Source organism: Lupinus angustifolius, chromosome LG18, assembly GCF_001865875.1.
Source record: "Lupinus angustifolius cultivar Tanjil chromosome LG18, LupAngTanjil_v1.0, whole genome shotgun sequence".
NCBI lineage: Eukaryota > Viridiplantae > Streptophyta > Magnoliopsida > Fabales > Fabaceae > Lupinus > Lupinus angustifolius.
Window position 1 is genome coordinate 7059473 of NC_032026.1, and position 22450 is coordinate 7081922.

Sequence of the window (22450 nt, forward strand, 5' to 3'; positions counted from 1 at the left end):
TGTTTCATTTCAACATATTCATGTTTATGTCGTGATTCATATGATTTATTCTTGTTCCTAATGTTTGTTTTACATTGATCACCTGATGCACACTTTTAGATGTTGAATATGCTTATAGAAATTACATATTTGATTAGAGTATATAATCTAATTTCTAAGAAAGTATTTAGATTAATTAGTAACATATATGCTTATTACAAGTCATTTTGTTAATCATGCAATAAATTAATTGTTAGGGAAATGAATTGTTGAACTTCAAATTGGGGACTTAGTGACTCTAGATAAATATGATGTCGGTGAAATCAGAGTATATATAAGATATGTGAGTTAGTTCATTCAGATATGATATGTTGAACAACAAAATCTAATTATGATATCTTTAATCGATTTAATCTTTGTTTTAATTTGTAATTGTTTAGTTGTTAAATTTCAAAACCAAAACTAATATTAGCTTAAAAGTAATTATTGTCAAATGACTTAATATTTCTCAAATTTACATGTTTTTATACTTGTTTGTGACAATCTAGTTCAAAATTTTATTGACCAATTTTTAGTTAGCAACTTATTGACGTGACACAACTTGAAAAAGACATGTGACACACTTATTAATAACGTTAAGCAATAATTTAACGGACAAACTAGCATGATAATAAAAATTAATGTGCAGTTTCATGAATGTTCACAAGAAGAACACTTTGCTACCACGCGTAGTTACCAGTCTCAATTTGCAGCATATAAGAAAGCAAACCAAATGTTCAAGAATGGGCAAATGATGTATAGAGCATAGATGTAATGATTTCTAATGAGATGCCCAATAAACCTTCCAAAGAAGAGTCTCAAGAACCATCTATGTTTGCAATGAACTTACACTTTGAATCTGCTCCCCCTAGAGAACAATGAAGTATACCAGAAGAGATCAGTTCTTTATCTATATGATGAGAGGATACTTTATAGTACAAAAAACGAAAGAGAGAAGAAAACTGATATTTGTCTTCTTTTTCTTTCATCTTTCTCTCGTTCCAAATAATAGCGAAGTCTACTCTATTTCAACATCTATACTTTTTCACACTATCTTTCACACTTCTTTCTCTATCCATTTTCTTCTCTTCAACCAAAAAGAGCCTAAAAGTTGTCAAACAGAACCATCCCATAAAATAAAGCCGTTGCAAGACCTCACCTATCATGTCAACCAAACTACAATCTAAATCCAAAATGCTAGAAAAATATTTTCAAGAAATCTCAATTGACTCAATCCTACGTGCATTTTCTAGATCAATTTTGAATACACCTACCTCTTGATTTTTGTTATACGCATAAAATGCACTACTTCATGAAGAAGAATGAAATTATTTGTTGGTCCCCAAGGAATAAAGTTATTCTATATGAAACAATGCATCTAAATAGGCATAAGCTGTTGAACAAGGATGAACTTATATATCACAGAGACTTATAAGTCTAAAATTGAACTTATATATCACAGAGACTTATAAGTCTAAAATTCTTAGAGTGTGTTGATTGGTCCACTTTAGCAATCAGAAATATTAATGATTATGTATTTATATGCTAATTAGGGATAACAATTGGATGAGTTTGGATGAATTTGGATTTGGATCCTAATGGATAAATAAAAAACTATCCACCAATCCATATAAATTCATTACATCACATTTTTTAATTATTCAATTCATCCATATTCAACGGATTTCAATCCATCCATGTATCCATTTTAATGGATTGGATGAATGGATATTCAACCCACTTTTTTTTTTAATTTGAACAAAACAATTTTAATAAAGCAATTTGAAGAAAAAAAATTCTTTTAAAAATTCTTATTTAATAATTCTTTTTAAATATCAATTCTAAAAAAAATTAAAAAAATTTAAAAAGTGTTTTTTTAAAATTACTCTTAAAAGTGCTTTTTTTTATAAAAAAACACATTTTAAAAAATAGTTTTCTTAACAAACACTTTTAAAAGTTATTTTTTTGATAAGCACTTTTAAAAAGGTGAATTTTTGAAGTTTTTTTTATAAACACTCTTATTGCTAAGAATCTCTAGGGCAACATAATTAGCAAGAGGATAAAAATTCGGTTCGATTTTTGATGCAATTTAGTGACCGAACCTAACACAAAGATATGGTTCGGTTCTACTCCATTAGTCGCGAATTTTATTTAGGCACCAAACTGAACGTTCATTAACGTTTCGGTTTTTTAACTTATTTAAAGAAAATCCTTTAAGAAATAGATGAACAAAATTTGCAAGTTATACAGTCAACTAAATAAATACTAAACACATTAACAATAGAGTATTTAATACTCTTTCTAGTAAAATAGTAATAATTCAACATCTCAAAGCACTACAAACTTGAAATTTTAGTCCACAAAATCTTCGACAATGCCCAACAAAATTTAAGAATGACAAACTCGGTACCAATATTTTAGTATAACAGTAACACTCAATACTCCATATCATTAGTAATATCATCAAATTATTCCTTTATTTTCTTTTAGTTCCTTAATTTCTTTATTTAATTAATTTCATCTCTGAATATTGACAAAATGTATACTAATTTTATAATTTTATTTCTATCTTCTCAATAGATAATAGAGAGAATAGATATTTAGGTTTATTTACTAATTTATTTTTTCTATTTGCGTCTTACTTATAGCATATATGTATTAATAAATCGAAATTATTTTTTAATATGCGATTCGGTTCTAACAGTTCCAATATTTATAAAACCGTGAACCGAACCAAAATTAAATGGTTCTAAATTAAAAAAATTGAACTGAACCGAACCGAATCACATTTTATGATTCAGTTCGTTTTCATCAGTTTCAGGTTTAAACCAGAACCGCTTACACTCATAATAATTGGGACTTCCAAAATTATATGCAACAGTCCATCAATATGCTAATTAGGGATAACAATTGGATGAGTTTGGATGAATTTGGATTTGGATCCTAATGGATTAATAAAAAACTATCCACCAATCCATATAAATTCATTACATCAAATTTTCTTAATTATTCAATTCATCCATATTCAACGGATTTCAATCCACCCATGTATCCATTTTAATGGATTGGATGAATGGATATTCAACCCACTTTTTTTTTAATTTGAACAAAACAATTTTAGTAAAGCAATTTGAAGAAAAACAATTCTTTTAAAAATTATTATTTAATAAATCATTTTTAAATATCAATTTTTAAAAAAAATTAAAAGTGTTTTTTTTTAAAATTACTCTTAAAAAGTGCTTTTTTTTTTATAAAAAAAACACATTTTAAAAAATAGTTTTCTTAACAAACACTTTTAAAAGTTATTTTTTTGATAAGCACTTTTAAAAAGGTGAATTTTTGAAGTTTTTTTTATAAACACTCTTATTGCTAAGAATCTCTAGGGCAACATAATTAGCAAGAGGATAAAAATTCGGTTCGATTTTTGATGCAATTTAGTGACCGAACCTAACACAAAGATATGGTTCGGTTCTACTCCATTAGTCGCGAATTTTATTTAGGCACCAAACCGAATGTTCATTAACGGTTAGGTTTTTTAACTTATTTAAAGAAAATCCTTTAAGAAATAGATGAACAAAATTTGCAAGTTATACAGTCAACTAAATAAATACTAAACACATTAACAATAAAGTATTTAATACTCTTTCTAGTAAAATAGTAATAATTCAACATCTCAAAGCACTACAAACTTGAAATTTTAGTCCACAAAATCTTCGACAATGCCCAACAAAATTTAAGAATGACAAACTCGGTACCAATATTTTAGTATAACAGTAACACTCAATACTCCATATCATTAGTAATATCATCAAATTATTCCTTTATTTTCTTTTAGTTCCTTAATTTCTTTATTTAATTAGTTTCATCTCTGAATATTGACAAAATGTATACTAATTTTATAATTTTCTTTCTATCTTCTCAATAGATAATAGAGATAATAGATATTTAGGTTTATTTACTAATTTATTTTTTCTATTTGTGTCTTACTTATAGCATATATGTATTAATAAATCTAAATTATTTTTTAATATGCGATTCGGTTCTAACAGTTCCAATATTTATAAAACCGTGAACCGAACCAAAATTAAATGGTTCTAAATTAAAAAAATTGAACTGAACCGAACCGAATCACATTTTATGATTCAGTTCGTTTTCATCAGTTTCAGGTTTAAACCAGAATCGCTTACACTCATAATAATTGGGACTTCCAAAATTATATGCAACAGTCCATCATCTTGAAATATTTCATTTTTTTTTACATTATCACATTAGTCAATAACAAAAATGATATATTTATACTTTGCATTAATAAAAAACTATCCACCAATCCATATAAATTCATTACATCAAATTTTCTTAATTATTCAATTCATCCATATTCAACGGATTTCAATCCATCCATGTATCCATTTTAATAGATTGGATGAATGGATATTCAACCCACTTTTTTTTTAATTTGAACAGAACAATTTTATTAAAGCAATTTGAAGAAAAAAATTCTTTTAAAAATTCTTATTTAATAAATCATTTTAAAAAAATTTAAAAAAGTGTTTTTTTTTAAATTACTCTTAAAAAGTGCTTTTTTTTAATAAAAAAAATACATTTTAAAATAAAAGTTATTTTTTTTGATAAACACTTTTAAAAAGGTGGGTTTGTGAAGTTTTTTTTATAAACACTCTTATTGCTAAGAATCTCTAGTGCAACATAATTAGCAAGAGGATAAAAATTCGGTTCGATTTTTGATGCAATTTAGTGACCGAACCTAACACAAAGATATGGTTCGGTTCTACTCCATTAGTCGCGAATTTTATTTAGGCACCAAACCGAATGTTCATTAACGTTTCGGTTTTTTAACTTATTTAAAGAAATCCTTTAAGAAATAGATGAACAAAATTTGCAAGTTATACAGTCAACTAAATAAATACTAAACACATTAACAATAAAGTGTTTAATACTCTTTCTAGTAAAATAGTAATAATTCAACATCTCAACGCACTACAAACTTGAAATTTTAGTCCACAAAATCTTCGAGAATGCCCAACAAAGTTTAAGAATGACAAACTTGGTACCAATATTTTAGTCTAGCAGTAACGCTCAATACTCCATACCATTAGTAATATCCTCAAATTATTCCTTTATTTTCTTTTAGTTCCTTAATTTCTTTATTTAATTAATTTCATCTCTGAATATTGACAAAATGTATACTAATTTTATAATTTTCTTTCTATCTTCTCAATAGATAATAGAGATAATAGATATTTAGGTTTATTTATTAATTTATTTTTTCTATTTGCGTCTTACTTATAGCATATTTGTATTAATAAATCTAAATTATTTTTTAATATGCGATTCGGTTCTAACAGTTCCAATATTTATAAAACCGTGAACCGAACCAAAATTAAATGGTTCTAAATTAAAAAAATTGAACTGAACCGAACCGAATCACATTTTATGATTCAGTTCGTTTTCATCAGTTTCAGGTTTAAACCAGAACCGCTTACACTCATAATAATTGGGACTTCCAAAGTTATATGCAACAGTCCATCATCTTGAAATATTTCATTTTGTTATTACATTATCACATTAGTCAATAACAAAAATGATATATTTATACTTTGCATTAAAATATTAGGGTAAAGCACTAAGGCCGAAATCGATTGTACTTTTTTGATAAGCACTTTTTAAAATCACAATTGCAATTTTCAACTTTTGTAAAATGTGTGAAATTGTGCATAGAAATGTGTGAGAGATTTTTTATATTAATATTGAATTAATTGGAAAAAAATTGTTTTTATTTTTTAGATGGATTGGGTATCCATCTAAATGGATATACCCATGAATATCCATTGGATATAATGGATAGATTTGAATGCATCCATTAACAACACTCTCCATTTGATTATATCCATTTAAATTCATTAATTCTAACAGATGAATTTGGATATATTTAATTTAGATAGATTTTGGATTATGGATAATTTTGCCACCTAATGCTAACTTTGAATCAAAGAAAACTTTCTCAAAAGCCTTATTCATTAAGTGTTAGTTGTCTTCATCTGTTTCCTTGCAAAGTATGCATTCCATGCATGTAATGGAACTTGCCAATCTGTCTTGTAATTAGTTTTCTATGAGCAACAAGCAATAACATGAATGAATGTTTTGAAACATTGTCTCTGTTTCAAATTGCTCTAGCCATAGAGAATCTAGTGTGACCTCCTATGAACCTTTCATAACCCCTCTGTATAAACTATTTCCTGTCAGCAGCTGCAACACAAGGAGTGTGAGTCTAGAAATCCTCTCTTTTCAAGTATACACCATTGATCCATTTGACCCATATGCAATCTTGTTTGCTAATGGTCATGCTTGTTTCCCAAAAACTATTATTTTTCTCCCAGGTCAATTTGAGTCTTTATTTATCAACTATTGGCAGTAGAACATTCAGAGAAGGGGTACATAAAAAGATGAAAATCTATGGCACATGTTTATAAAATACTAATATAGCCAGGTTAGTGAGCAGCTAGAGAGAAAATCATAGTATTTACCCGCATCTGGTACAAGGCAATGTCCTGCATAGTGAAGCAGCCAAAAGGATTTGAGAGAATAAGAGATTATGATATGATACACACGATAGAACTTACAATGTCAATAACAATGGAAAACTTATTTTACTGTAACTTTGTCTGCTACTAAAATTTTCATTGTAAAGTACATATAACATAGCCACCCAGAAAATAAATACTTCTAATCCCAAAATGTAACAGCCCATGAATATTAGCTCTTATACATGCTTTAAACCAGGTATAAAATTTTATTTCGATTAACAAAAATCACTCAGAGCAAATCCCCTAAACTCCATTACTAACTAACATTGATAACCCATTAGTTTCCATCAACTTATCTATAATCTTCTTTAACGCAGGAGCACTTGAAACACATCTTGTATCAGCAAAGCAGGATCTACCTTCTTCAGCAGCCTTACAGAGCAGTGGATCTAATGGAACCTTACCAAGAAAGGGTACACCCATTTCGCTGCACATCTTCACTGCTCCACCACCACTACTATCAAATACTTCGCTACAAGCAATTAAACTCAGCAATTCTGGTGATTTCTCCCTTATGATTTCCATAACCCACTCTGTAACATCATTCTGCTCACCACTATCTGTCAATTTCATAAACTTCAAGTCTGTGATGGGTTGGGACAGGCCACTCATATTTTCTACAACCCCGAGAACTTTAACTCCAACTTTTTTGCAAAAACTCACCTCTTTTCTCACGTCAATAAGAGAGACTTGTTGAGGAGTGGTAACTATGATTGCACCATCTACTGTAGTGGCATCAAGGCACTGAACAATAGAAATGTGTTCATCCGAAGTTCCAGGTGGAGCATCAACAATTAGAAAATCAAGCTCACCCCAGTAGACATCTTTTAGAAATTGCTTGATAAGCCCATTTTTGCGTGGACCTCTCCATATAACGGCGTCATCAGGATTAGGAAGCATGAACCCAATTGACATGACACCAAGGTTGGACTCCACATAAACAGGAGACCACCCAAGGTTACTCTGATGTATCTCCTGACCTTCTAAGCCAAGCATCTTTGGGATGCTTGGACCACAAATATCAATGTCAAGAAGACCCACTTGAAAATCCTTTGCTGCTAAAGCAAAGGCCAGCTGGGCGGAAAATGTACTCTTGCCAACTCCCCCCTTCCCTGATAAGACCAATATCTTATGCTTCACATTAGCCATTCTTTCAGCAATGGCAACCAGATCTATATAAACAAAAGCAATAGACAAGGTGACCAAGGTTCTTAAGGCAGATAATACCACAACAAAGTAAATCTAACATGAGACAAAAACTGTTTATTGCCCTTCAATCTGACCTATGATTAAGACCTAAGTTCAGCAAAATATCACAACAAAATAATTATTTTTTATAATAAAGAAAGCAGTTATCTTTGTCGTTAAGAAGAAAATTTATCAAGGCTGACCACCAAAAAGAGGGGGGAATAAGAACCAGAAAGAATATTCACAGTATAATAATAGTTAGCTTCAGAGGAGTAATTGCATATACAAATATGTAATGAACTGAATAATTACACAAGCCAAGTGTTGGTGAAAGCATGACAAGCTGATAGAACTGGTATAGATAGAAAAGTAGAAGAAATTTAAAGGGAATTGCCCCCAACTCGGAATCAAATTGATTCTGCTAGGGTTCGAGGAAATTTTATTGAATTTGAGAGAAAGAATTACAAGAAGAATGAAGGATCCCTCGATCCTACTCCACTGATTCCTCAATCAGTTGGTTAATAACTCCAAACTGATTTTCCCCCCTAAAACAATTCTATTTATAGTAATGTCTTTCTAAATGACTTAACTACCCAAGGGTAGAAAAGGAAAGTTTGTTATTCTAACCAAACTTTCCTCTTTCCCCTTTTATATACATTGGTAACCCTTATCCTGGTATGAGCCTTATCAATACCCCCTAAAAGTTTTAACTTGTCCTCAAGTTGAAAGTTGGGAAATCTATCTTGCAGAGTTGCTGCTGATTCCCAAGTAGACTCATAATTTGGCAGGCCTTGCCACTTCATTAGAACTTTTAGGTTACCTTTATCATCTTCCCTTCTATCTATGATGGCTTCTGGTAGCACTTCTAGTTTCAGTTCCTCATTCAGTCATTCAGCATAGGAGGGAGAGGTTGGGGTTGCTGATGTGGCTTTAATGCCATCTTCAACAGAGACACATGAAAAACTGGATGGATCTTGGAATGTTCAGGCAATTCCAGATGATAAGCTATAGGCCCCACCCTTTTAACCACCTGATAAGGCCCGTAATATCTGGGAGCCAACTTAGCATAGGGCCTAGAAGCTAGGGATCTCATCTTGTAAGGTTGTTGTTTAAGATAAACCCAATCACCAACCTCAAACTCTATTGACCTCCTATGCTTATCAGCATACTGTTTCATCAGATTTTGGGCTTTAGCCAAATTACCCTTGAGTTCTTCTAGAATGTCATCCCTTTGAGTGTATAACCTGTTTACTTCTTCTACTCTTGAAGGAATAGTTCCAACCTTTATCAATAGAGGGGCTTCTTTGCCATACAATGCCTTGAAGGGAGTCATGTTTGCTGAGCCATTATAATTGGAGTTGAACCAAAATTCTGCCCAATGCAACCATCCTAGTCATTGTTTAGGTTTAGGCCCTACAAAACATCTGAAATAAGTCTCCAAACATCCATTTGCCCCCTCAGTTTGGCCATCTGTTTGGGGATGGTATGAGGTACTCAGTTTCAGCTGAGTCCCAGCCATCCTAAACAGTTTCTTCCAAAATTGGCTCAAGAAAATAGGATCTCTATCTGATACAATGGTAGTAGGGAATCCATGCAACTTAACCACTTCTTTTTGAACAAAGCAGCCACATCTTTTGCTGAGAAAGGGTGCCCCAAGGCAAAGAAGTGTGCATACTTTGTAAGCATGTCCACTACCACATAAATGGTGTCCTTCCCTTTCACCCTAGGTAGCCCCTATGAAATCCATAGAGATGTCCATCCAAACCTGTTGAGGGATAGGCAGAGGTTGTAGCAGCCCTGCAGGGGTTAAAGTAGAGTATTTATTCCTTTGACAAGTGTCACAATTCTCCACAAAGGCCTTAATATCAGCCTTCATTCCCTCCCAGAATAAGAAGCTAGAAACCTTCTTGTAAATCCTGAAGTACCTTGAATGTCCATCTATAGGAGTCTCATGACATTATGAGAAAATGAAGGGAATCCTGTTGGAACTCTTTAATAGCACCAATCTATCCTTGTAATACAAAACTCCCTTCCTTAGTTCAAAACCAGGATGAGCCTTAGGAGAATAATCAATGTTTGCATCATCCTTTTCTACTTAAGATCCAGTTGTAGCTCTTGGATCCAATTACCCACCTCTTCATTGTTCAATATAGAAATGGCTGAATACATCATTTTCCTAGACAAAGCATCTGTTGCAGAATTCTCCTTGTCTGGTTCGTATTGTATCTCAAAATCCAAGCCTACCAACTTGACTGCCCACTTGAATTGTTCATCTGAAAACAACCTCTGGTCAATTAGGAATTTTAAGCTCTTTTGATCTTTTTGATGAAGTGTCTTCCCATAACATAGTGTCTCCACTTCTGAATGGCTTGAACAAGGTCCATTAACTCCCTTTCATAAACTGACTTTTGTTGGGCCTTCAAAGACAATCCTTTACTCCAAAAGGCCAGGGGCCTACCCTCCTGCATCAAAACAACCTCCAATCCATTACTAGAGGCATCAGTTTCTACCACAAATTGTTTCCTGAAATTAGGAGCAGCCAACATAGGCAATTCCATCATGGCAGCCTTCAATCTCTCAAAAGTAGTAGTAGCATCTTGAGTCCATGTTTATGAGTCTTTTTTGAGGAGATCAGTCAAGGGTTTGGCTAACCTCCCATAATTATGTACAAACCTCCTATAATATCTTGTTAACCCAAGGAATCCTCTCAGGCTCTTAATATTGATGGGTTGAAGTCAAGTCTTCATAGCTTCTACCTTAGATTTGTCAGCAACCACCTCATCTTCTGAAATAACATGTCCCAAATATTCAATACTAGCTTGGCCAAAACTACACTTCTTCCTATTAGCTTGTAGAGAGTTCTGTTTCAACAGGGTTAAGACATCCCCTAAGTGTTTGATGTGAGAATCTAAATCAGAATTGTACACCAATATATCATCAAAGAAGACCAGAGTGAATTTCCTCAAAAAAGGCTTCAGAATTTCATTCATAAGAGATTGGGAGGTGGATGGAGCATTAGTCAGCCTAAAGGGCATGACTAAGAACTCATAGTGGCCCTCATGAGTCCTGAAAGCAGTTTTTCCCACATCCTCTGGCCTCATTCTTATCTGATGGTAGCCTGACTTCAAGTCTAGCTTGGAAAACACCCTTGTACCCTCTAGCTCATCCAGTAACTCCTTAATCAAGGGAATAGGAAACTTATTAGGAATAGTAATTTTGTAGAGTGCCTTGTAATCCACACAAAACCTCCACCCTCATCCTTCTTTCTTACTAATATGATAGGACTAGAGTAGGGACTTATATTGGGTCTAATCACCCCAACTTCCAACATTTCAGCCACCAACCTTTCTATCTCAGACTTTTGATAGTATGGACATCTATAAGGCCTCAGATTGGGTATTTCAGCCCCACCCTTTAGGTGTATGGCATGATCATGGCTCCTAGATGGAGGTAACCCTTTGATGTCTTGGAATACCTTTGTATGTTGCTGCAACACTTCTTCTATCCTTGGAGGAACCACCCCTTCTAGAATTATTGCATCAGGTGATTCACATTGGAGCAACAGTTCTTCTCCCTCATTCAACAACACTTGCATGAAAGCTCCTAGGGATAATTTTGTTCTAGTCAAAGCAGGATCCCCCTTGAGGGTAACCACTGCATCCCCTTTCCTCATGGTCAGTGTCATCCTACCAAAATCAGCCTGTACTTCACCAAGGCTTGCTAGCCATTCCAATCCCAAAACCAAATCTACTCCTCTTAAAGCAAATAAGTAAAAATCTTGGGTTACCTCTAAGTGTTGCATCCTCAGACTGAGTTGTGGACACCTCCCTCTGTAAGTAATGTGGTGTCCATCCCCTACCTCCACAACATAGGCTTTGGTATCCTCCATAGGTAAATATAACTGCTCTACCAGATCCCTTGATATGAAGTTATGTGATGCTCCACAATCAATTAGTATCACCACAGGGTGTCCTCCTAGTATACCTCCAATTTTCCAGGACTACGTGGATGTAAACCCCTTCATAGAATATAAAGAAAGTTGTAATGAGTTAAAGATTTCAACCTCAGGCTCCACTTCTCCTTCTCCTTCAGCTTCTTCCTCATCAGCCATAAGAAACATCTGCAACTGCTTATTTCTACACCTATGATCTCTGGAAAAGGGCTCATCACACCTAAAGCAAAATCCCTTCTCCCTCTTCTCCTTCATCTCAGCACTAGTCAATCTTCTATAGTCACCACCAGTCTTAGAACTACCCATTTCTTGAATGTTCTTGAGGGGTGCAGCCACACTTCCTATAAAGGAACCTTCCTATAGCTATTAGCAGCAAAGGGCTCTAGTGTGACCACCTTGCTATAGGAATTAGTTCTGGTTGAGCCAAAAGACCTTGAATACCCAGATTGAGTCCTTCTGTTCACCACCATGTTCCTCTGCTCAATCAAAATGGCTTTCTGAGTCAACTCTGGTAGAGTCTTTAACTCATACAACCTTACTTCCACCCGTATCTCTTCCTTGAGCCCATTCAAGAATACCCGCCCTAACAAAGTCCTGATTGATTCCCCTTAAGGCCCCTACAAATTTTTCAAACTCCTCTACATACGCTTCTACTCCTCCTTCTTGCTTTAGAGATAGGAGTAATTCAAAGGAATTTTGAGCCATGGCTGGTTGGAACCTTCTTACTACAACCAATTTAAAACTCTCCCAAGTAAGGTAGAGATTACAACATTCCCACCATTGATACCAACTAAGGGCTTTCCCCTCCAAAGCCACCAAGGTAGCTCTCATTTTTTCAGTTTCAAAAATAGAACATAGAGAGGAATACCTTTTCAGCTTCTGCACCCAACCATAAGCATCCTCTCCCATGAAGATAGGTATCTCCAATTTCCTCCACATATCATGGCGAGGACCTCGACTGTGGTTGTCCACCTCTTCTTTGTTTTCACTGCCTTCCCCCAACGAATGCTCCTCTGGAGTAACTCCCAATTTCGTTGCTATGGCAGTCATCAAATCTTCAAGTTTCTTGGTGTGTGCCTCATTTAGTTCCATCCTCATGTGTATCTCTTATCTTTCTTGGCGCAATTCCTCCTTTTCTTGCGTTCCACTATCATTCTCCTTGGCCATACTTCGAGTAGAAACCATACGATGAAACCCTAAACGCAGCGTTGGCGGTTACGATCCATAGGCACCAGAATGGTGCTCTGATACCAGTGGTAGACACTGGTATCTATAGAGATAGAATGTAGAAGAAATTTAAAGGGAATTGCCCCTAACTCAGAATCAAATTGATTCTGCTAGGGTTCTAGGAAATTTTATTGAATTTGAGAGAAGAATGAGAGAAAGAATTACAAGATTTCAAGAAGAATGAAGGATCCCTCGATCCTTCTCTACTGATTCCTCAATCAGTTGGTTAATAACTCCAAACTGATTTTCCCCCCTAAAACAATTCTATTTATAGTAATGTCTTTCTAAATGACTTAACTACCCAAGGGTAGAAAAGGAAAGTTTGTTATTCTAACCAAACTTTCCTCTTTCCCTTTTTATATACATTGGTAACCCTTGGCCTGGTATGAGCCTTATCACAAGCACGCTGCCAGTGCAAATGCAATCCAACCAATAATTGTTAGTATCATATGAAAGGTATAGAACACGATTTTATTATGCACCATTGTTTGTTCTGAATCAAATTTGAATAACTGTCATAAAATACACATGACGTATGACACGATAATAGTGTATCAATTTGAATACTCTGAATTAAGAGAAAGGCAGCCTCAAAGACTAAAGTTCTACTTTGAAACCAAGCAGGTTGCAAATCTACTTTTCTTTTGTATAACCAAGGGTATCCCCTCACCTTAGAAAATATAGATATATTCTTGTGTACTTCCATTTTCTTTTATGTGACATAAATGAATCAATGTTGTTGACTTGAGACCATCATGAGTTAATGGAAAGATGTTCTATCACGCCTACATTTAGCCATATTGGAATAGAAAATTATTCATAAAGTTGTGGCGTTATGCTCATGGATCCAGTGTGTTGTAAACATCTTGTCACTAAGCAAATTTAAAATGCCATGCCGCACCTAGGATTCAGTCATATTGGATTTTAAACAGCTGTGGTGGCATACTCTTGGATACAGTGTTATAAATATCTTGTCACAAAGCAAAGAATTCCATGTTAATGACCTGTAATGGGCATTCTCCATTGACCTCCACGAGAAACACACTAAGTACAGTTTGGGAGGTATTTTATTATGCCCCGTTAGCTTAAGTCTACCACCTCTATTTCTTCTATTTTGGCATGTAGCTCTTTTACTATTTCACTTAATTCAAATGACAACTCGAAATATTTGAATATTAGGCGGCTAACTTAACCATCAGGTAGGTGAGGAGGTGAGGAATTCAGTTGAAGCATACAAACATAAGATGATGAAAATGATAACGATAGAGATAGTGAGAGAGTACCAGGGTCAGGTCCTTTGGGGGCAGTGGCACAAATTTGTTGGTTTGGGCATCCTTCACATGCATCAGATTTTCCTGCAGATTCTGACTGAGGACCTGGGCAATCTGTCAATGCAATAAGAACACAAGAATCATACTCATAGGCATATATAAGAACAAGAAAAATAAAATATCCAAAAAGGAGAGAGAGCAGGAAATGTATACATACGCTCGTTGGCATCCTCAGGAACATCTCCGTTCTCCATAAAAAGTTCTTTTTCTGTTGAGAATTGTATAGAACTGAAAAATTAGAAAAATTAAATGTTTTATTATTTCAAGGACAAAGATATGTGACAGGATCAGAGAGGCAGTTAAAGGGTTTAGTAGCAAACTTCCAATGACAAGCAGCATCATAGAACCATAAAGAAAGGTAAAAAGCAAATGTCAAACCAAAATTACACAAATACAATAATCCAGCATGAATTTTACAAACCTAATTACCTAAATTTATAACAAATACAATTAGACAAGATACAAATTCAAGAGGACTTGACAAGGAATTGACAAATCTTAATCATGTATTGAATTTAACTTCAAACAAATGAGGAGCAGAACTAGCAGCCATGATAATGCTATTCGCCCTAATCTAACCTACTTTGAATGCATCTATATTATTAAAGGACAGTCCAATGGACGAGGCTCCCACTTAGTGAAGTTTGGGAAAGGTAGATGTATGCAATCTTACTCCCAAAAGCGAAGAGATTATTTCCACTATTTAAATTTGTGACCTCATGGTCACTAAGCAACAACCTTAGTTACCCTCATAACTGAAATAATAATCAATATATCATAATAATACATATAAACTCCAACCCAACACAGAGTCATAGGTTCACAGTAAAACACCATAGAAAAGTCGTCATCATCATCAACATATACAGAAAAAAATTACTGCAAAAAAGTCCAAAATCTATCTACGAACATGTAAGACAGCATAAAAAGTAGCATTTGTCATGTCACAAAAATTAATTAACAATTACTTAATAAAGTAGGCTTATTAATTAATTAATAAACCTAATCAATTAAAGAGTTTTCATGAACCCTTGTTGTTTTCTATGGTAAGAGATTAGTTAATTCAGAATCCTCAACAATAGGCATAAGAATCGGGGATGGTATAATAAGTGCATGAATACAAAATCGAAAGAGAGATAAGAAACAGCGAGTGTTAAAAAGCATACCTGAGAATTGGAGGAAGCAGCGACTTTTGGCGGTGAAAGCTATAATTACTTTGCTACTACTAGGGCTTATATATAAGAGAAAAAGATTCCTGGGTAAGAAAGTAAGACGGATGATCGAGTAATAAATCTTTATAAGGGTGAAAAATATTTAAGTGTAATATTTATGGTATTAATAATTGAAAATGAATAATAAATAATATAATATAAAAAAATTATGCTGTGGAGACAATTTTTTCTCAAGATATTATATCTGCAGATATTACCTTCCTCAGTGACAGAGAGATGAGTGTTTAATAAAATCTACACCGTTAAAATTTTAACTATATGTTTGTCATCCTCTCAATCCATCGGGCACCAGAAAGAATCATAGTTCATTAAATTGAATAAGTATACTCTCAGGATATCCTATATCAGAAAGGTAAATGCATTCAAAAAACAAGAGGAGGGATCCACAGTTTAATTTTAAACTTACTCATAATGTTTTCTATTTTAGGCTATCAACTCTCTGGAAAAATCTAATATTTACAATTAGGAAGTAGATCTAAATAATTATATGTCTTTAAAGTTAATGATTAGGATGAGAAGTATTAGAAAATTGGATTCCCACAAATACCAAAAACATGTTATATATTTATCTTATTTAAGGATAATGATATGATATTTTTATGTTTGAAAAACAAAAGTAAAAGTAACAATTACTTTTCTTTAAACGGTTACAGCGGATAAGAAATATATATGGAAATAGGCTGAGTATGACTTGTTCAAGGCACAAGTCCAAACTATCTCTCAAACATAAGGATTCCCCCATTATCTAATTAATATTTGGCTTCTACTTTATTTTATCCTAATTTATCGACCTATAAAACACCGACTAACTCATAAGATTACAACTCGTCACTAGGCGAATGAAAATTTGGCTTATGTGCTTGGGTAGTAGGGATAGCAAAAAAAAATTCCGACCTATGGATACTTGTAGATATACCCACAGCAGGTATTCGCAATAATAGTTTATGGGTGGGAGCGGGTTTTATGATACTCACTCTATGAGTACCCGCAAAGTTATATATTTAGTTTTTATATATATTTACTATTATTTTGATATTATATATCATATATTTTATTATTTTTATAATAAATTACACATATTTGACTATGATCCCCTAGGATTCAGTCATATTGGATTTTAAACAGCTGTGGTGGCATACTCTTGGATACAGTGTTATAAATATCTTGTCACAAAGCAAAGAATTCCATGTTAATGACCTGTAATGGGCATTCTCCATTGACCTCCACGAGAAACACACTAAGTACAGTTTGGGAGGTATTTTATTATGCCCCGTTAGCTTAAGTCTACCACCTCTATTTCTTCTATTTTGGCATGTAGCTCTTTTACTATTTCACTTAATTCAAATGACAACTCGAAATATTTGAATATTAGGCGGCTAACTTAACCATCAGGTAGGTGAGGAGGTGAGGAATTCAGTTGAAGCATACAAACATAAGATGATGAAAATGATAACGATAGAGATAGTGAGAGAGTACCAGGGTCAGGTCCTTTGGGGGCAGTGGCACAAATTTGTTGGTTTGGGCATCCTTCACATGCATCAGATTTTCCTGCAGATTCTGACTGAGGACCTGGGCAATCTGTCAATGCAATAAGAACACAAGAATCATACTCATAGGCATATATAAGAACAAGAAAAATAAAATATCCAAAAAGGAGAGAGAGCAGGAAATGTATACATACGCTCGTTGGCATCCTCAGGAACATCTCCGTTCTCCATAAAAAGTTCTTTTTCTGTTGAGAATTGTATAGAACTGAAAAATTAGAAAAATTAAATGTTTTATTATTTCAAGGACAAAGATATGTGACAGGATCAGAGAGGCAGTTAAAGGGTTTAGTAGCAAACTTCCAATGACAAGCAGCATCATAGAACCATAAAGAAAGGTAAAAAGCAAATGTCAAACCAAAATTACACAAATACAATAATCCAGCATGAATTTTACAAACCTAATTACCTAAATTTATAACAAATACAATTAGACAAGATACAAATTCAAGAGGACTTGACAAGGAATTGACAAATCTTAATCATGTATTGAATTTAACTTCAAACAAATGAGGAGCAGAACTAGCAGCCATGATAATGCTATTCGCCCTAATCTAACCTACTTTGAATGCATCTATATTATTAAAGGACAGTCCAATGGACGAGGCTCCCACTTAGTGAAGTTTGGGAAAGGTAGATGTATGCAATCTTACTCCCAAAAGCGAAGAGATTATTTCCACTATTTAAATTTGTGACCTCATGGTCACTAAGCAACAACCTTAGTTACCCTCATAACTGAAATAATAATCAATATATCATAATAATACATATAAACTCCAACCCAACACAGAGTCATAGGTTCACAGTAAAACACCATAGAAAAGTCGTCATCATCATCAACATATACAGAAAAAAATTACTGCAAAAAAGTCCAAAATCTATCTACGAACATGTAAGACAGCATAAAAAGTAGCATTTGTCATGTCACAAAAATTAATTAACAATTACTTAATAAAGTAGGCTTATTAATTAATTAATAAACCTAATCAATTAAAGAGTTTTCATGAACCCTTGTTGTTTTCTATGGTAAGAGATTAGTTAATTCAGAATCCTCAACAATAGGCATAAGAATCGGGGATGGTATAATAAGTGCATGAATACAAAATCGAAAGAGAGATAAGAAACAGCGAGTGTTAAAAAGCATACCTGAGAATTGGAGGAAGCAGCGACTTTTGGCGGTGAAAGCTATAATTACTTTGCTACTACTAGGGCTTATATATAAGAGAAAAAGATTCCTGGGTAAGAAAGTAAGACGGATGATCGAGTAATAAATCTTTATAAGGGTGAAAAATATTTAAGTGTAATATTTATGGTATTAATAATTGAAAATGAATAATAAATAATATAATATAAAAAAATTATGCTGTGGAGACAATTTTTTCTCAAGATATTATATCTGCAGATATTACCTTCCTCAGTGACAGAGAGATGAGTGTTTAATAAAATCTACACCGTTAAAATTTTAACTATATGTTTGTCATCCTCTCAATCCATCGGGCACCAGAAAGAATCATAGTTCATTAAATTGAATAAGTATACTCTCAGGATATCCTATATCAGAAAGGTAAATGCATTCAAAAAACAAGAGGAGGGATCCACAGTTTAATTTTAAACTTACTCATAATGTTTTCTATTTTAGGCTATCAACTCTCTGGAAAAATCTAATATTTACAATTAGGAAGTAGATCTAAATAATTATATGTCTTTAAAGTTAATGATTAGGATGAGAAGTATTAGAAAATTGGATTCCCACAAATACCAAAAACATGTTATATATTTATCTTATTTAAGGATAATGATATGATATTTTTATGTTTGAAAAACAAAAGTAAAAGTAACAATTACTTTTCTTTAAACGGTTACAGCGGATAAGAAATATATATGGAAATAGGCTGAGTATGACTTGTTCAAGGCACAAGTCCAAACTATCTCTCAAACATAAGGATTCCCCCATTATCTAATTAATATTTGGCTTCTACTTTATTTTATCCTAATTTATCGACCTATAAAACACCGACTAACTCATAAGATTACAACTCGTCACTAGGCGAATGAAAATTTGGCTTATGTGCTTGGGTAGTAGGGATAGCAAAAAAAAATTCCGACCTATGGATACTTGTAGATATACCCACAGCAGGTATTCGCAATAATAGTTTATGGGTGGGAGCGGGTTTTATGATACTCACTCTATGAGTACCCGCAAAGTTATATATTTAGTTTTTATATATATTTACTATTATTTTGATATTATATATCATATATTTTATTATTTTTATAATAAATTACACATATTTGACTATGATCCTAAATTTATCATATTATTCATGTAATAATTATTTTTATATATTAATTATTACAAAATATATAAATATATAATTAAAATTAAAAACTCGTTAGGTACCTGCAGATATTATGGGTTTGGGAACGAGAGAGAACTACACGCGCCTGTTGCCATCCCTATCGGGTAGTCGACCTAAGTGAGGGAAATGACAACACACAAAACTTGGCATAGTTAGCACTAGCAAAACTACATACCTCTACTATAGGCTAACACGACTCATGAACAAAGCAGACACTCCAACAAATTTGGACACATCGTATGAACACATTGAGCTACCGTCTACCATGTGGTGGTGACAGTCCTAGTATATGGCTATAACAGATTGGACATATGACAAAATGATTCACCCTGAATAAAGTATCATGTTAACCATAGCACAGATGCGAGAGGGCCTGGCAAGATAGCTTGTTATCATTAAAGTATTTCATTATGGAATATATCATACTCAACATTTCTATAAACAGAGGAGACCCATCATAAGTAAGTTAACATTTATACTCTCACTTATAATCTCGCATCCTAGTACTCTCACTACCTTATCTCAACATATCTCCATTTATACTAACTTGAGTGACAATGCATCCTTTTAGGTACTACTCAATCAGTCCAAGGTTAATTCTTGCCCCAATTTAGCAGGCAAATTAGCACTCCAACCCTACACCTCTACAAAGAAGAATGCACTTTATAAAGATATATGTTCAAATCAAAATCTTATTCATAAAAATAGGTCTAGATGGGGACTCCAAAAATGGAAAGGTACCAATAGTATTTATTGGGTATTAATTCATGTTAATCATTGGTATTCAGTGTTGGATATTAGGAGTGCTTTCGGTTGGTTTGGATTAGTTTATAAACAAAAAGATCATCTGGTCCGAACATGTAATTAATTTGTGTTCTAGTATGATTTATTTATATTAAGACATGTGATTCAGTCTAAATATTATATGTGGTTTTGGATTGGTTTGGATCATTTTTTTATATAAAAATGTCATTGTAAATACGCTTCAAAACTCATAAACATGATTAAAATATTAAGTTTAATATGTTTTAAAGTGACAAATTTATATGTATTCATGTTAAAATAATCAAAACCTTGCCACAATAATGTATACATACACTATAAAGACATATTACAAATCCACAATTTTGTTCTTAGCACCAGTAAATGTAAGCAAACAAGTATAAATTTAAAATATTACTATATCAAATATTGCAACATAATTAGGATCATGACATTGAGTGAAGACATTATATTAATAACAATATATTTTCATAAAAATAAAGAATCTGTTGGACATAATAGGCATTTGTCATTGAATTATTTCTTCATTGTGATTATATTGTATATGCAGTTTAGTTTAGATCGGTCTGATTCTTAGAGTTAGAACAAAAAAAATGGACCAATCTTTTTTAAAAAATCAATCAAATCACATTCAACTTTTGTAGTTTTAATTTATTTTTAACTTATTTTCAGTTTTATTTTTAAATCGACCTAAATTTGAAGACTTGTATTTGTTATCCTAGATATACAAATACATAAGTATATCATTAAATTTGAGTTATCAGGCTGTCATCTTCAAATCTCACCTAGTCTAGCATCTCAATCTCTCATCTTAATATGGCCATACAAATATTTATACCTTTGTTAGTTATATTTACTTGTTTTTCAAAGATTTATTATGACATACAAATCCTTAGCTTTATAAAAAAAATGTCTTATCTAATACTCATACCAAACATGGATATTATGCTTTTAATTGGTGTAAGTTATAAGGAAGGATTTTACTTCAATGTATAACAGTTTTTCTCATCCATTCTAATTGTATGCAATATGAGATTTCTTATAATATTATATTTTAAACAAATTATGTAACACCCCAAAAATTACTCCAAAAATATTGTTCAAAATGGGTAAATTTTTGTTGTTGAATAATGTAATATAAAATTTGTTTCATTATATTCATTTCATTTTTGGAACATCACTTTAAGTAATAGAAAAGGAAAAGAGAGTAAGACATCTAATGAATATTATTAATTGATTGTGTGAAATTACACACAATATCATATCTAGACAAACACGTATAATATACACAATATTTAACACATACATAAATGCAAATGATGAATGATATTATAACTTAAATCATGAGAATCCATATTCACGAGCTCAATGTATGAATGATATGTTTATTTCATCCATCCTTATATCAATATCCTCCCAATAAACTATTCGGAAATAACCGAGAGTACATGTCCCATAACAAACTGATATGAACGCACCAAATTATTCATCGCAAGGATATATGATCAATTTGTTCCAAAAGAACTGTTCATTTCAAGACGGTGTCGTATCAAACACTTTTTAGGCATCCCTCTCATCGATCCTGATTGCAAAGAGGGGTTGTCAAAGATCGTTAGTTTGCATTGTGAGAACTGTCTGATCTAACAGAATACCTCATCCACGAATATAAGGGACTCGTCTCACCTACACTCTCCCTCAAGACTTTGCTGACGAATCATCGTCATCGCCATCCCTCTCGACACCACGGGGCTCGTTCCTCTCCCATAAATTTCATCTCCACTACTTCATTATCGATAATGAGTATGCACATTAACCGAGGTTAGCCTATTAAATCTTTTAATCATTCTTTTACATGATCGTCCCAACCTAAGACATCTCCCAAAGGAATGCTTCTTGTGGGACCCGATCTTACGTCATCACGTAATATAGGAATAACATCTTACCACTATGAACAATCGCTAAATTACCTAAGATGGTCACATGATCAAGCCTCTTACTGTTAGACCACCTCGCTGCATGGTATGATGTAATCCTTTATTGGGCATTGCCCTAATCACGATATCATCATCGGAAACCTTGCCTTAATAAGGTGCGAGAACAACAGTAACTGCATAAGTTTGTCAATTTGGGCATCAGACTCCTCGCTTGAGCCATAGTCTCTCCCAATTATGAAATACACTTCTCACCCAAGCTAGAGTTATTGCTTAAGCAAT

General features: G+C 33.1%; 1 protein-coding gene across 4 annotated transcripts; it reads right to left on the reverse strand.

The window, feature by feature from the left end:
• Positions 6659-18326, reverse strand: LOC109333253 (cytosolic Fe-S cluster assembly factor NBP35-like). 4 transcript variants are annotated; one of them, XM_019568642.1, is made up of 4 exons: positions 18241-18326; positions 17232-17302; positions 17027-17128; positions 6659-7792 (listed from the first exon to the last, which is right to left on the reverse strand). In XM_019568642.1, exons 2-4 carry the CDS (start codon positions 17266-17268, stop codon positions 6864-6866), a joined length of 1068 nt encoding a protein of 355 aa, XP_019424187.1. In that variant the 5' UTR covers positions 17269-17302; positions 18241-18326; the 3' UTR covers positions 6659-6863. The 4 variants fall into 4 exon arrangements, with proteins under 4 accessions (XP_019424187.1, XP_019424188.1, XP_019424185.1 ...); XM_019568643.1 differs by lacking the exon at positions 18241-18326 and adding an exon at positions 18104-18207; XM_019568640.1 differs by lacking the exons at positions 17027-17128; positions 17232-17302; positions 18241-18326 and adding exons at positions 14271-14372; positions 14476-14546; positions 15485-15570.

Bases quoted from the DNA above. Each gene is read 5' to 3' on its own strand.
- LOC109333253 (XM_019568642.1), bottom strand. From the start codon at position 17,268: ATGGAGAACGGAGATGTTCCTGAGGATGCCAACGAGC. The intron at 17,129-17,231 runs GTATGTATACAT...TTGCATTGACAG, and splicing joins TCCTGAGGATGCCAACGAGC to ATTGCCCAGGTCCTCAGTCA. The intron at 7,793-17,026 runs GTACTCTCTCAC...TTGTTTATATAG, and splicing joins CCCCAAAGGACCTGACCCTG to ATCTGGTTGCCATTGCTGAA.